This window comes from Clinocottus analis, unplaced genomic scaffold (assembly GCF_023055335.1).
Source record: "Clinocottus analis isolate CAN_PGR_092001 unplaced genomic scaffold, fCliAna1.0.p SCAF_1, whole genome shotgun sequence".
Lineage (NCBI taxonomy): Eukaryota > Metazoa > Chordata > Actinopteri > Perciformes > Cottidae > Clinocottus > Clinocottus analis.
Window position 1 is genome coordinate 16286317 of NW_027175820.1, and position 13086 is coordinate 16299402.

The following is a 13086-nucleotide window of genomic DNA, read 5'->3' on the forward strand; positions in this document are numbered from 1 at the left end:
GACCATATTTCTTCTCCACAAGGGATACATGTCCTTCGATGATGAAAAGTGCTGTACAAGTTGCTAATCTTATCAGCAGAGGCCTCTTTTAGCTGAATAAATGATCATATTTAGTAGGCCTTTAAATGCTACATGTAGCACAGTTAACAGAGAAAGATAAGGAAGAGACCTTTTCCCTTACCCTCCCTCAGCATGCCCACAGTCAGACACTTCATGAAGCGGCAGGCCTGGCACGACTTGCGTCTCCTCTTGGTGATCTCGCACTCGTTGGTGGCTGGACAGCTGTACTCTATGTTGCCTGTATGTAAACATGTTAGGAGAAAGACAGAAAAAGGGTTTCATTTCAGATGGATACTTCAACGGACAGGTGGGCAGTCAACCATGTAGACACATCCTACTACACAAAGACAAATGAATCAAACACAGTATATGTCTTCATTGATTTGAATTAATGGGCAGAGAGAGAAACATGTAGTTGTAAAAAAACATATTGAAACACGATTAACTAATGGACACATTTGAATCTGACTGCATAAGGGTCTATCAAATCATTAGTTATCACTTTGTTTAAAAACCTTACATAGACATAGTGTAATTGTGTGAAGTGGGTGTTACACGAGTATATGTGTATACGTCACGGCTGGAGCAAGCTGAGGTTGCGTGACAAGCTGTAGTTCACTCACAGTAGCACTGGTGCAAAGCTGAGACTAAGATTGTTAGCCGATGTAAGTCTATTAACTTTGCAACCCCCGCCAAAAAGAAACACAAACACTTAAAGTATGTTAGTGGCTAATCCCACTTTTACCTTTAAATCTCCACAGCCTCACAATTTCTTCTCTACTTAATCTGTCTTTTTCTACATTGTCATGTCCGCTGTCTTTACCCTTTTTCAACACTTACAGTTATGTGTGGTTAAATGAGACCTATTTCTAACATTCCCCTTTGCCTCCTGTTTTTCTCCCCTTTCGTTGTCCTCGGTTTCATTCTGTTGTTTTGTTTTTCTCATTTTCTACTTCACTCTTTCCCCACTTCTGCTCATTTCCTCCACTTAGTATTTCGCTTCCACCAAGTTTAAAGCCAATCACAGTTATGGATTATTCGGACCATTTGGACTATTTCAGAATTGCTCAAACAGGTTTCTTTGTTCAGAAAGGTTTATTTATTCGTAGAATAAGCTGTGATGAGATGTGAATGCAAAAAAAACAACAACCCTTGTTCCCTTCCTCCCGCGCCCACCAGACAACTACAGTTCCCCAGCAAGCCTATGCATCTCCCACTGAAACAGAGTAAACAGTGATTACTATTGACTGCTGCTGTGTAGAGGATGTGTTCTCATTACTGGGCTGATTAAGGGGAGTAGTTAGCTTAGGAAAAGGCTAAATGCACGAACACTCCTTAATGGGAAACACAATGCTCATTAATCGGCCTTATTAGTTAAAGTAAAGGCTAAACATGCTAAATGCTGGGGGGACCCCTATAGTCTAATGGACACTGCTAACGGGACAAGTTAGCTCACACCCAACCCTAACATGATGATGATACAGCAGGTTCAGATTAATACAGCAATTAAGAAGAATACTTAGCTAGCACTCAGGCTAAATGCTAATGCCATAGTCTGTGTGGGCTAATGGATGGTTGGTAAAAGGCCTTGTTAGTGCGATGCTAATTAGGCAAGCACCGCTAAATGACTAACTGCAGTAAACGGTCACTAATAGGGCTGGTAGCACTAAGGCGAATTGTGTTAAACTTCTTATTAAGACTTTTTTTCTTACATCTACACATTCTGAGTGTGACCATTTGAAGTGCCTGTCAACACCTCATTTGTTGATTAAAGAGACACCTAGGATAATAACTTCATGAAAACTTGACTTTAATATTCCTCAACCAAACAGTAATTAGTACCTGAACTAAAAGTGAGGTGGACTTTAATACAAGCAAATTTTAAGTATGTATATATATATATATATATATATATATATATATATATATATATATATATATATATATATATATATATATATATATATATATATATATTCACCTCATCTGTCTACAATGTGGGGGTACCGGACAGGAATTAGAAAGGAAGGGTTTACATCAGAATGTCATCGCTCTCTGTGTGTCTTTATTTCCGGCTTTATGTGTCTTATTGTGCACTGAGGTGGGCTTAGAGTCGAGAGGTTCTTGGAGGCTCCTATGTATAACGTGAGTGTGTATGCGTGTGTATGTGTTGCTGTATGTGAGGGGGATATATGAGGACCTCAAATCCCCTGCAATCTCCTTTGAGATGTGTGTGTGTGTATGGGTGTGCGTGTGTGTGCGTGTGTATGTCCACCTGCTGCATGACAATTGGACAGACTGCGTATATGAGTTAGTTTGTACTTTTGCCTGCCATGCTCTTTGAGCTGTCTTTGTTTTCCCCTCTCCTGATGTTTTACATCTAACTCTGTCTTGACCAAAGTTCAGCCTCTCCCTCCCATTCCCTTTATTTTCTTAGTATTATGTATTTAGATATTTAAAATGGTTGACCTATTGAAGAATGTGCTTATTTTATTTAAGGCAGCATTAACAGAACTCCCTTGTTTGATGGTCCTTCCTGCAATTTCACTGCACTGTTCACCTTTCTCATATTCTTCTCTTCTGCTGCTTCCCTCTCGCTGTCTTCATCTTTCCATTTCATCGCCCTGTACCTCCCTCTCCCACACTTTGCTCTCCTTCTCACTCCCCTTTATCCCTCTTTCTCAATAAGGGAGTGATAGATGCAGGTTGTCAGGTGTCGCTGGACGGACGCCACAGAAACAGCAGCTGCCAGAGCCACTTCCACCATGCTGCGACATACACACATAGACACGCACACACACACACACACACACACACACACACACACACACACACACACACACACACACACACACACACACACACACACACACACACACATACACACACACACACACACAGACACACACACCACTAATTCCTTCCTACATCCATGTGTCTAGTCTACCTGACCCCTTCTCTCATATTTCTCTTATTTCTACTTTCAACTTGTTGTTTTTTCCAAACTGGTGTAATCTCCTCCCGTCTCCTCTCTTACCCTTTCGTTTCTTCTTCCACCTCATGCTCTCCTCCCTGTCCAGCTGGAGGTGTTTTTTTGGTGATTACCTGCAGTTTTATTGGCTAATGGGTTGAAACATACCAATATGTCTGCCGCTGCCCATCTGAGGCTGGTCCTGCTTTCCAGCCAAAACACACACACAAGCACACAACCGTGCATACACACAGGCATATGTGCACAGAAGTACACATAAACCTGCGCTCATCTACATGAATGAGCACAAACTCACAAACATACACACGGGGTAATACACACACACATCTGTGGATGAGTTTGGCTTGTGTGGTAGCCAAAGATAATGTTATGACCCATTTGTTTCATTGGATCCAAGACGGTTTTGTCTGCATCCAAACAAACATTAACTTATACTAGAGCAGAAATACTGCATTGATGGATTTCCGTCGTAAATTATAGTTCTGTTCATTCAAGCTAGGAAAATTGCAGGTGTAAGATTATTGTGATTGGAAGATTCCATATTTCTTAATAAACATCCATGAACTATTTTGTTGATTTTAAACTATCCAATCCAGCTAATTCTTCATTAAACCCCTATGCTCCAGTTTTAACGTAGCTTCCCATGCTGTTTTATTTCATCACCACATTTCGTGACAAAAGTCCTGTCTCTAGCTTTGCCAGATTCTTGACCCATAACCTTTGACTCTGGCCTTCCTGAGCTGCAACATGTCCACTACAATAGAAGGGAAGATTACAAATACAGGGGAAATGAGGATGCGAGAGAGAGAGAGAGAGCCGACAGAGCAGTGCTTTAAATCTATTCAAGGTCATACTCTGGAGAGGCTCTACAGTCAACATTGCATCATATCTATATGTTTTCTGAGCTCTTCGTATTTAATCTGTGACTGTATATTCACCTATGTAACCTTTAACAAGCCCTTAAAATGAAATGAGACATGTGGAATTGGTCAACTATTACACACAACAGCAAAGAATAAAGGGTCAAACCTTTACACACAGTGATTACAAGGTCATGTCTGACTGTCTATTCATGTGTGTTGGTGGTGTCTATGTGTGGATGTGTTGGTGTGCTTCTATGCGTTAGTGTTTGTGTGTATGTGTGTGTGTGTGTGTGTGTGTGTGTGCCACTGCCTTTATCTCTGTGTGTGTGGCTTCCAATCTCTTTGTCAGGATTGCACTGTGTCCTGATCTCATCCCATAATAAACACACACAGGTCATCTCTACGAAGTGGTGACCATCTACTGGATGTAAGGCTCCCCCCTCACATCTCCCTGTCTCGCTCTGTCTCTCTCTGGGGCTTTACTGGGAAAGCTGCTTATCGGAGGCAAAAGAAAGCAGCGACAGATAGGTGAATGGATAGAAAGACAGATAGATGAATCCTGTCTGATATGACTTACAGACGAACTGACTGATTGATGACGGCTGGCTGGCTGACTGGTAGCTTGGTTATTTAAGTGGCATACAGACTGACAAGAGGGCTGTCCTGCTGACTAATGGGGCCTATTAGTTACTTTGAGAAAACGTGAACAAAACATTAAAGATTATTACTTAAACACAAAATCGTAAAAACTTTATCATTTGTTGACCGACTTTCTGACTGGTATACCCACCACGGTGGGCCGAATAAAATATTAATATAAAATTCAATGACTTCCGACGCTCAAATGTGCTTCATGGATCGATGTTTAGTGGGTTATCAACGGCTGGTGATATTATGTATAAATTTTATTTTTGCCATTAAATCCCATGAAAGAACTAAAACCAAAAAATAATTCAGCTTAATAACAAGAATTGTATGTATAGTTAAAGCCTGATATTATTTATCCGTATCAGAAAACACATTAGTTTCATTCGTTCCATAAGTTTGATCAACATGGGCAGTGTAGCTTATTTTGAGTTGACCAGTACCTTCACCATCCTAGCGCTGTAAATACAAGCAGTGCATGAAACTATTTTTAGCCAAAAACCTACACTTAGCCTTTTAATAAAAAAAGTTAAATTAAATTAAATTCAGTTTATTTTCTATAGCCCAAAATCACAAATACAAGATTTGCCTCGGAGTGCTTTACAATCTGTACACATGACATCCCTGTCCCAGGACCTCACATCAGATCAGGAGAAACTCCCCAGATAAAGATAGTAAAAACTGTTTGACAGGGAAAAAGGGAAGAAACCTGAGGGAGAGCAACAGAGGAGGATCCCTCTCCCCAGATGGACAGAAGCAATAAATGTCATGAAAAAGTAAAACCGTCTAGCATGTATCTGCATCAGTTCTGCTTGCTGTGCAAAGAAACATCACAAATAATCATAAAACAGAATTAATTCAATAATTCAACTGTAGATTTGTTTAAAGTGTGTGGAACTAGGATGGTTGTGGTATTATTTGAACTGGCTGGATTTATGAACCAATAAACAAATGGCAAATTTACTGGCATGCTTTATGGCTAATTGGTTGTCTGTAAGTCTGACCTTTTCTGTGCTTGCAAGGGTAAAGATACATCATTGATAAAGTTGAGAGTTGAGTATACATTTGAATATCTACGAAATTGGAGAGGATAGCCTAAATACCTGTGCAAATGCTAGACTACTTCTATCTCTAACAAGCGATGAGCAAAGGATTACTGAGCCTAATTCCTGGTACTCTTCTCATCATGTGGATTACTGCTCAACCCCTTCTTTCCTCTAACCCTTAACCTGAACTCCTGACCCCGAGACATAACCTCTGACCTTCCCCTGACATTCCCTTATCTCCTCGACATCAGGCTTATAGCTAACACGCTTTCTCTAAAGCATAAGCAACTAGATCTAGGAATGCAAACACTAGCTGGAAAATATTATTTGCTGTTGATGAAGAAGAGGTCAAGGTTGTGGGTGAAAGGGGGGCGTGTCTGGGTGTTGGCGTGTATGCATAAAGCCGATTGGAGGCCTATTTGTGAGTGTGTGTATGTGCATGCATGACAGAAATAGAAATGATGAAGGAGAGAGAAAACTAGACTATGGTGGATGTCCTTGTGGCTCTCTTACTAGAAACATGTACCACATAAAGATCTGGGCTCACATCTGGCTAGGGGCTTTTATCTGGATCTAGTTTAATGGCTCAGGTGTGCATGTGAGTACATAGTGTGCTTGTGTGTGTGTGTGTGTGTGTGTGTGTGTGTGTGTGTGTGTGTGTGTGTGTGTGTGTGTGTGTGTGCATTTCATTGGAAGTAAACATAGTTCATATTTGAGGGTTACATGTTCAATATTCCTCTGAAGGGGGCATCCCTTTTTTAGGAGCCCATTTGGTTCACTATGGAAAACACTCGTCACCTTTAACTACTGACCTTACATCCTGCAACCAACCTTGAAATGTGTACTTCTGTTGTGAGGTGTTTTTGACCTTTAACACCTAATAGATCACAGCTTATTTTAATACCTACAGTTCGAAACAAATAATAATGTGGACAGACAATGAGACAGAAAGAAGAAAGTCGAAATAGAAGCCAACCTTGGATGGTGCGCTTGAAGAAGGCCTTGCAGGCCTCACAGGATGCCACCCCATAGTGGTATCCTGACGCAATGTCCCCGCACACCAGACACAGCCTCTTGGGCATCGAATTCAACATGTACTCGCACTTTATCTGTGAATCTTCGCCAATAGTTGACGAACAGTCCTCGTAACGCTTTGATCCGGGGCCTCCAGTAGGACCAAGGGGTCCTGCGTTGGAGCCGTAAAGGCTTGGGGAGTCTAAGCCGTTGGGGTGGCCGTTCATCGTGGACGAATAGGAGCCTGAGGCGTCGCTGGAGCCACCAGGGGAGTGATGGTTTAGGCTGTCAGTCAGGGAGGCAGGACTAGACGGCTCAGTCTTTATATAAGAGGACGGACAATTGGACTCAAGGTGGCGCTCCTTACTGGACATTCTGCAGAGAAGCCTGAGGGAGCAAAAAGGAACAAATACAAGAATTACGAAAAAATGTCACGTGCAAAATGTCAAAAAATGATGGATACTTATAAAGAAAAGAGAGAAACCCAGGAGAGGGAAGGGTTAGAGGAAAGGCAGAGCTAAAGGAGAAGAAAAATAGATACAGTGAAAGCGACTGTAAGTCCAATTATAGCAATCATTTGTTCTAATGCTGTAGTATTTCCTCACTGTCACTTTCAATGATGGATTTGTATTTTTTCACTTAGGGCAAGTTCTAAAAATGACACACATACATGAACACACAATCCATCCATCACATTTGTTATTCTTTTTCTAAAAGAAGTGATAGATAGATCTGTGCAGAGGGGGAGAGAAGGGAATAAAAGAGAATCAGAGAGTTAAATACAACAACTAAATGCATCGTGGTTCATTAGGGGAACAGTGTGGAAAATAAAGGAAGCAGAGAAGCTCCCACACAGTCACACAAACACATCCACATGCTCGGGGGCCGACGGTCATCCGTCACTTTCCAGTCAATAGCAGCTTGTTCTACATGAAGGTAATCAGTAAGCAGCCTCTCTGCTGCTCAATCATCCCAAAGACAGCCTTACACATACATGATGCTGACATACACACCAACCACTCACATACTCCAGCACACACAGACAGATACAGCTTAAGAAGTTAGAGGAAGCCATGCAATACAAAAATGTTCAACAAGACAAAAACATCCCGGGTAATCAGTGCCGAAGTATTACTGTACTCTTCATTTAATTTTATTCTCTCCTGTCTCTCACTTCCTCTACTGTGCTTCCCTTTCTTTCTCCCTCTCTATCTCTTCCTTCTTCCTCTCCCCAAGGAGACTGACTGGTGTCTTGTTAATGGCAGTTGTAATTAACAGCAATCCTCTCTCTGTCCATATCTCTCCATCCCTCCCTTTGTCTACCTTACTATCTATCTGCCTGTCTCCGTATCATCTCCTATTCACTGCCATCTCTCTCTCTCTCTCTCTCTCTCTCTCTCTCTCTCTCTCTCTCTCTCTCTCTCTCTCTCTCTCTCTCTCTCTCTCTCTCCACACTCTTCCTCTTTGCATTGCCACTCTCTATTCCTCTAACCCTGCCCTCCCTCCCGTCTCTATCTTTTCATTGTTAAAGACAGAAAGCACAAAAGGGTTTTTTAATTAAGGCAGGATGCTGCTAAACGAGGGGCTTCTAAAGTCCAGTCGGCCTGTAAAAGATCCCTGTTCTACAGGGACCCATAAAACACAGACAGCGCCTTGACATGGAATGGCGAGCCGGTTGGGATAGAGAAGGGTGGGGGAATGGGGAATGGATAGGAAAAGAGGAAGGCAGACAGACAGCCAGACAAAGCAGTCAGAATGGAGAAAAATAAGTTGCAGTGACGGATGATAGCAAAATGACAGACAGAGGTTTCAGATCTGAATTGTTTGGTTTCTAATGTGCTTCAATGTGTCTGAGGCGAAGCTGTCTTCTTCCTTTAGCCAAACCTACACATGAACCTCAAGCCAAAAAAAGCCTTTTCCGGAAAGAGTCTATTTTTCCTTTCATAAAGTGACATGACATTTACAATGTACAATACTCTGCCCTTTCCCCCCCCTTTTCATTATATATTTTATTTCCACCACCACTTCACCCCTCCCCTCAATGCAAGTTCTTTTAATTCAGTGACTCCATTATTCGTGGCTTTGTGGTATTCACCAATGTCTATAAATCCGTTTATCTGATGCAAAGGTAGGCCTTCCGTTTCAAAAGGGGGGGAGAGAGGGGGGAGAAAGGTTTGGACACAAATCAAGAAAGAGTAAAGGAGTTTAAAAAGGGATTGAGAATCAATGAAGAGAAAAGGAAGTGGAGACCAAAACACATTTAAGGTGCTAGAAAAAGCAAGAAAGAAATACATGTAAATGTGGGAAAGAGTTATGGCATGTTGAGAGATCACACAGCATTGCCTGTGTTCTAGTGGACGGAGAGAAAATACAGTGATGACAGAAAAAGAGAGTAGAGCCATTTAAGTAGATGATGTGATGGTGATGATTTAATCTCTCCTTTTTCACTCTTTATGCTCTTTTGTGCCCCCTCCCTTCGACCGTCAATCCCTCTGAGTACCATTAAGTGAAAGAGTTTAAGTGCCAAAAGATCTCAGGCGCTTTTTTACTCTTTCTCTCTCTCAAAGTCTCATCTATCTCTCTTTCCTTCACCCTTTCCATTCCCCCTCTTTGCTCCGTTTCTCTTTTCCTCTATCATCTCTTTTTTCTCACTCTCTCTCTTTCTGCTTATAAATGAAAAATAATGGCAGTCGAAGGGGGAGGAATAAAAAGAATAAAAAAAGAAGACATGCGTGCAGAGGAGAAAAGAGGGAAGAAGATTAAGAAATCACAGCCAGTGCGCTGTGCCGAGCGAGAGGTTGAATGCATTTATGTATGTATGTTATCAGTATAATTATGGCGCTATGTAACGATGGCTCAGTGCTGAAAGAGCAGTCTTATTGTGCCTGTCTGCTCTTCAGATGAGTGCGGAGAGAGAGGGAAGGGGTTGGGTCTCATTTTTTTGTTATCAATTCTTTATGTTTTTAGGTGTTTAAAGGGGTTTATTTAAAGAGGAAAAAGGCTTGAGTGTGTTTCTTTTTGTATTTTCACAAGGGGCTCAAAGACGTGAGCGGTGTGTTATGAGATGATTGCAGTAAAACACAAAGAAGCGCAGTAATCAGATTTTAGACTTAGCTGTTTTGCTTAATTCTCTTACAAAAGAGTGAATATCATTTTCTTCCTGTTCATTTTGATGCACTAACAGGGTCGTTGGTCGACATTTCAGCTTTTTTTAATTGGATCATTTACGTCTGACAAACAGTGTGTAAGTAATTGTTTCCCTCATTTCTTAATTCTGTTCAATTCCGAAAAGTTCTGTAGAAGTTATTATTTACTTCCCGGTTTTGTGTATTTGTTCATGGAAAAATGGCAATTTTGCTTCAATAACCACATCTTTTACTTAAAAAAAATGTTTTTCTTTACTTATAATTACTTAAAATAAATAATTTTAGTGTCACGTGTTGCACATCAAATAAAAAAAAGGTTGACTTGTGGACATTTCATTTAACACGTTTTTTGTCAACTCTTTGAAATAAACAACTTTAAAGTAGTTCACTGTGAGTCTATGACAGTGAAAACAGACAGTTAATTCACCAAGGGTCTTATTTAGAGATTGGTGCCCAGCTCCTTTGTTAAAATTGACCTCACATACAGTGTTTGTGACACCAACAAGATATGACACAATTTCACAAACAGTCAGAACAAAGGGCCAAAAGTGGCTGCAGACATTAAATATTCAGCAGGCCTATTTCCCTGTCCCTGACGGAGGTAGAACACACACACACACACACACACACACACACACACACACACACACACACACACACACACACACACACACACACACACACACACACAGAAAGATTACCACCTTCCCTTGTCTCCATTTCCAGCTCGATCCCTGTCATTTTCTCTTTCTCTGGTCTTATTTTTTTTCATGAAACAGATAAATATGTGGACGTGTGAGAAAGAGAGAGAGAGAGAGAGAGAGAGAGAGAGAGAGAGAGAGAGAGAGAGAGAGAGAGAGAGAGAGAGAGAGAGAGAGAGAGAGAGAGAGATACATAAAGAATCAAATGTCTAAAAAAGATAGAAAAAGAAAAGAAGAAGAATCTTTCTTGTGTTTTGAAAGAAGGTGGGACATTTTCGTATGACAAGCTGTCATTAGAGCGGTGGGCTGATGCAGCGCCCCGACAACTGGCAGGGACAAACATACAATCATCGTATTAGAACAACTACTGCACTCTGTGCCTCAGTGTCTCTGTGCTGTTCACTGTCTGCTCTTTTAGTTTCTGGGTGCACTTGCACCCTTTTATTATATACAATCTTTGTATGACTGCCTCGCTAGATGGCAGCCATAAATGCGGACTGATCTTCAAACAACTCTAAGCGGTTCATGTCCCTCCCCAGGTTAGAGAAGGAAAGAGAAGCCGTGTAAGTAGCTGTAAGCTACATAAAGGTACAGACAACCTGGGTGTCATTTTAAAATTTGCCTCTCACTGTTTTATGTTTAGATAACACTGTCAGTTTGTTCTTAAACACTCATGTTGCGTTCCTGCTAGATACTTCTGTCCGTATGCCTTGATTCAAGCTATTACATTGGTTAATGTCATCATAACAATACATGTATTGTCAAACCACCAAAATATGATTATGAAATGTAATTAAGAGATCAAATGTGCAGCTAAGACGCAAACATTTTGAGCTTTAATATTATCCTGACAAAAACCGCTTTTAAAATATATGTATTTGACTTCACTGTGACAAACTTCAGTGCATGTAGGTGTAGCAGATTGAGACATCTCACTACCTTAAGAATATATATATATATATATATATATATATATATATATATATATATATATATATATATATATATATATATATATTAATCCTATGGCAATAGCGATACAAATGAGTAGTGAAGAATAAGAGCAAAGGGGAAACAGGGAGGAAAGAGAAGTGGTAGCAATAGAGACAGAGTAGAGAGAAGTGCTGACAATGTAGCTACCATGGGTTGGCTAATACCTTTCTATCACACCAAGCATTGTGCTCTCGATGCTGATAAGAACACAGTCCAATAAGCAAAAAGAGAGAGAGGGAGAGAGAAAGAAAGAGAGAGAAAACCTTACACAATTCTATCTAGATGATACCAGCAGGGCTTTGGGAGGGAAAGTAAAGGAAGGATGGAAGACAGAAAAGCAAATACATTGAATTAAAGAATGGGGTAAGAAGGGGAATAGGGGCAAAAAAATGCATTTACATTTCCATAGTCAAATGAATAGAACGATTTCATCAATGGACAGAATTGCTTTTTCAGCTCTCACACTCCTCTGTTTATTTTTCTTTCTTTGCTCTATTTCTCTCTCTATTCTATTCCCCTTTCGACGCGCTCCTATCTGTGGAGGGTTGTTGAACTGCTTGTCAGCTTGTTAGTTCGATACACGCAATGGTGAGTGTGGACAGAAGCACAAAAAACACACACACCTAAACTTGACTTGTAAGATGCACAGAGGTTCAAAAAGAGTAGGTTACGGCTGTTGTTGATAAATAATCACAGAGAGAACACATTTCTTATTTTTCTGGGAGTTGGATTATTGGATTGGAAAAGATGTCAAAAGTATAATAATAAAAAATAGGTTTACATTTTTTGTGTGCTATTTCCTCGGCAAGTAGTTATTGAATCAGTGTTTTTACATGAGCATTGTGTGTGGTGTGTGCATAGTTTAAAGGCAGAGAAATAGAGAGAAAATAATCTGTGTTGCCGTGTGTTTCAGTTGAGCTCCATAGACTCACAGTGTGCCGATGATTATAGTTGTTTTCAGGGTGGAAAAAACGAATAAAATAAAAAACAAAAACTCACACAGCGACAGTCAATCCAAACCACTCTCCCTCCCACTGAGCTCTCGCTCGCCCTCTCAATCCTGCTCTCTTTGGGTCTCAATCCCTCTCTCTCTGGTCGTTTCTACTTCTTACACACAAACACACTCAGTCATTCTCTTCTCTCCTCGTGCATCCACACCCTGTCATACACACCACCTTACACCCCCACCAACACACACACACACACACACTCACACCAGGGAGCAGATCAATTGTTACAGTGTTAGTCGGGCAGGAAACCTGTAATTCACTTCATTGGTTGCAGAATAAACCCCTGATTACATGCAATCAATGTGATAATGGCTAAAACACATTCTGCCCAATGGGCTGTCGGGCTGTAAAGACCGGTAGAGGGTAGGAAATGTGAGTGTGCGTGTCTATATTCCTGAGTGTTTGTGTGTTTCAATACCAAGACTCCTTCTAGGTATGAATGTTAATGTAACAAACACAGTTGTGCACACACCTTTGCTGTGCACAACTATCCACAAACACATACAGGGGTGTGAAATGAATTGGGTAAGACTTACAGAGGCACACTAGTGGGCCTAAAGCTGTTATGATGCACCCTGGAGTTTATAAAGTTCACACACACACACACACACACACA

The 13086-nt window shown here is 40.8% G+C and overlaps 1 protein-coding gene across 1 annotated transcript in view; it reads right to left on the reverse strand.

The window, feature by feature from the left end:
- Nucleotides 1-13086, reverse strand: part of esrrga (estrogen-related receptor gamma a) — a 74162-nt gene that overhangs the window by 44133 nt on the left and 16943 nt on the right. The window contains exons 3-4 of the mRNA XM_068594045.1: nucleotides 6583-7007; nucleotides 182-298 (exon numbers count right to left, since the gene is read on the reverse strand). Of these exons, the coding sequence (XP_068450146.1) occupies nucleotides 182-298; nucleotides 6583-7007 (542 nt within the window). The remainder of the gene's footprint in view (nucleotides 1-181; nucleotides 299-6582; nucleotides 7008-13086) is intronic.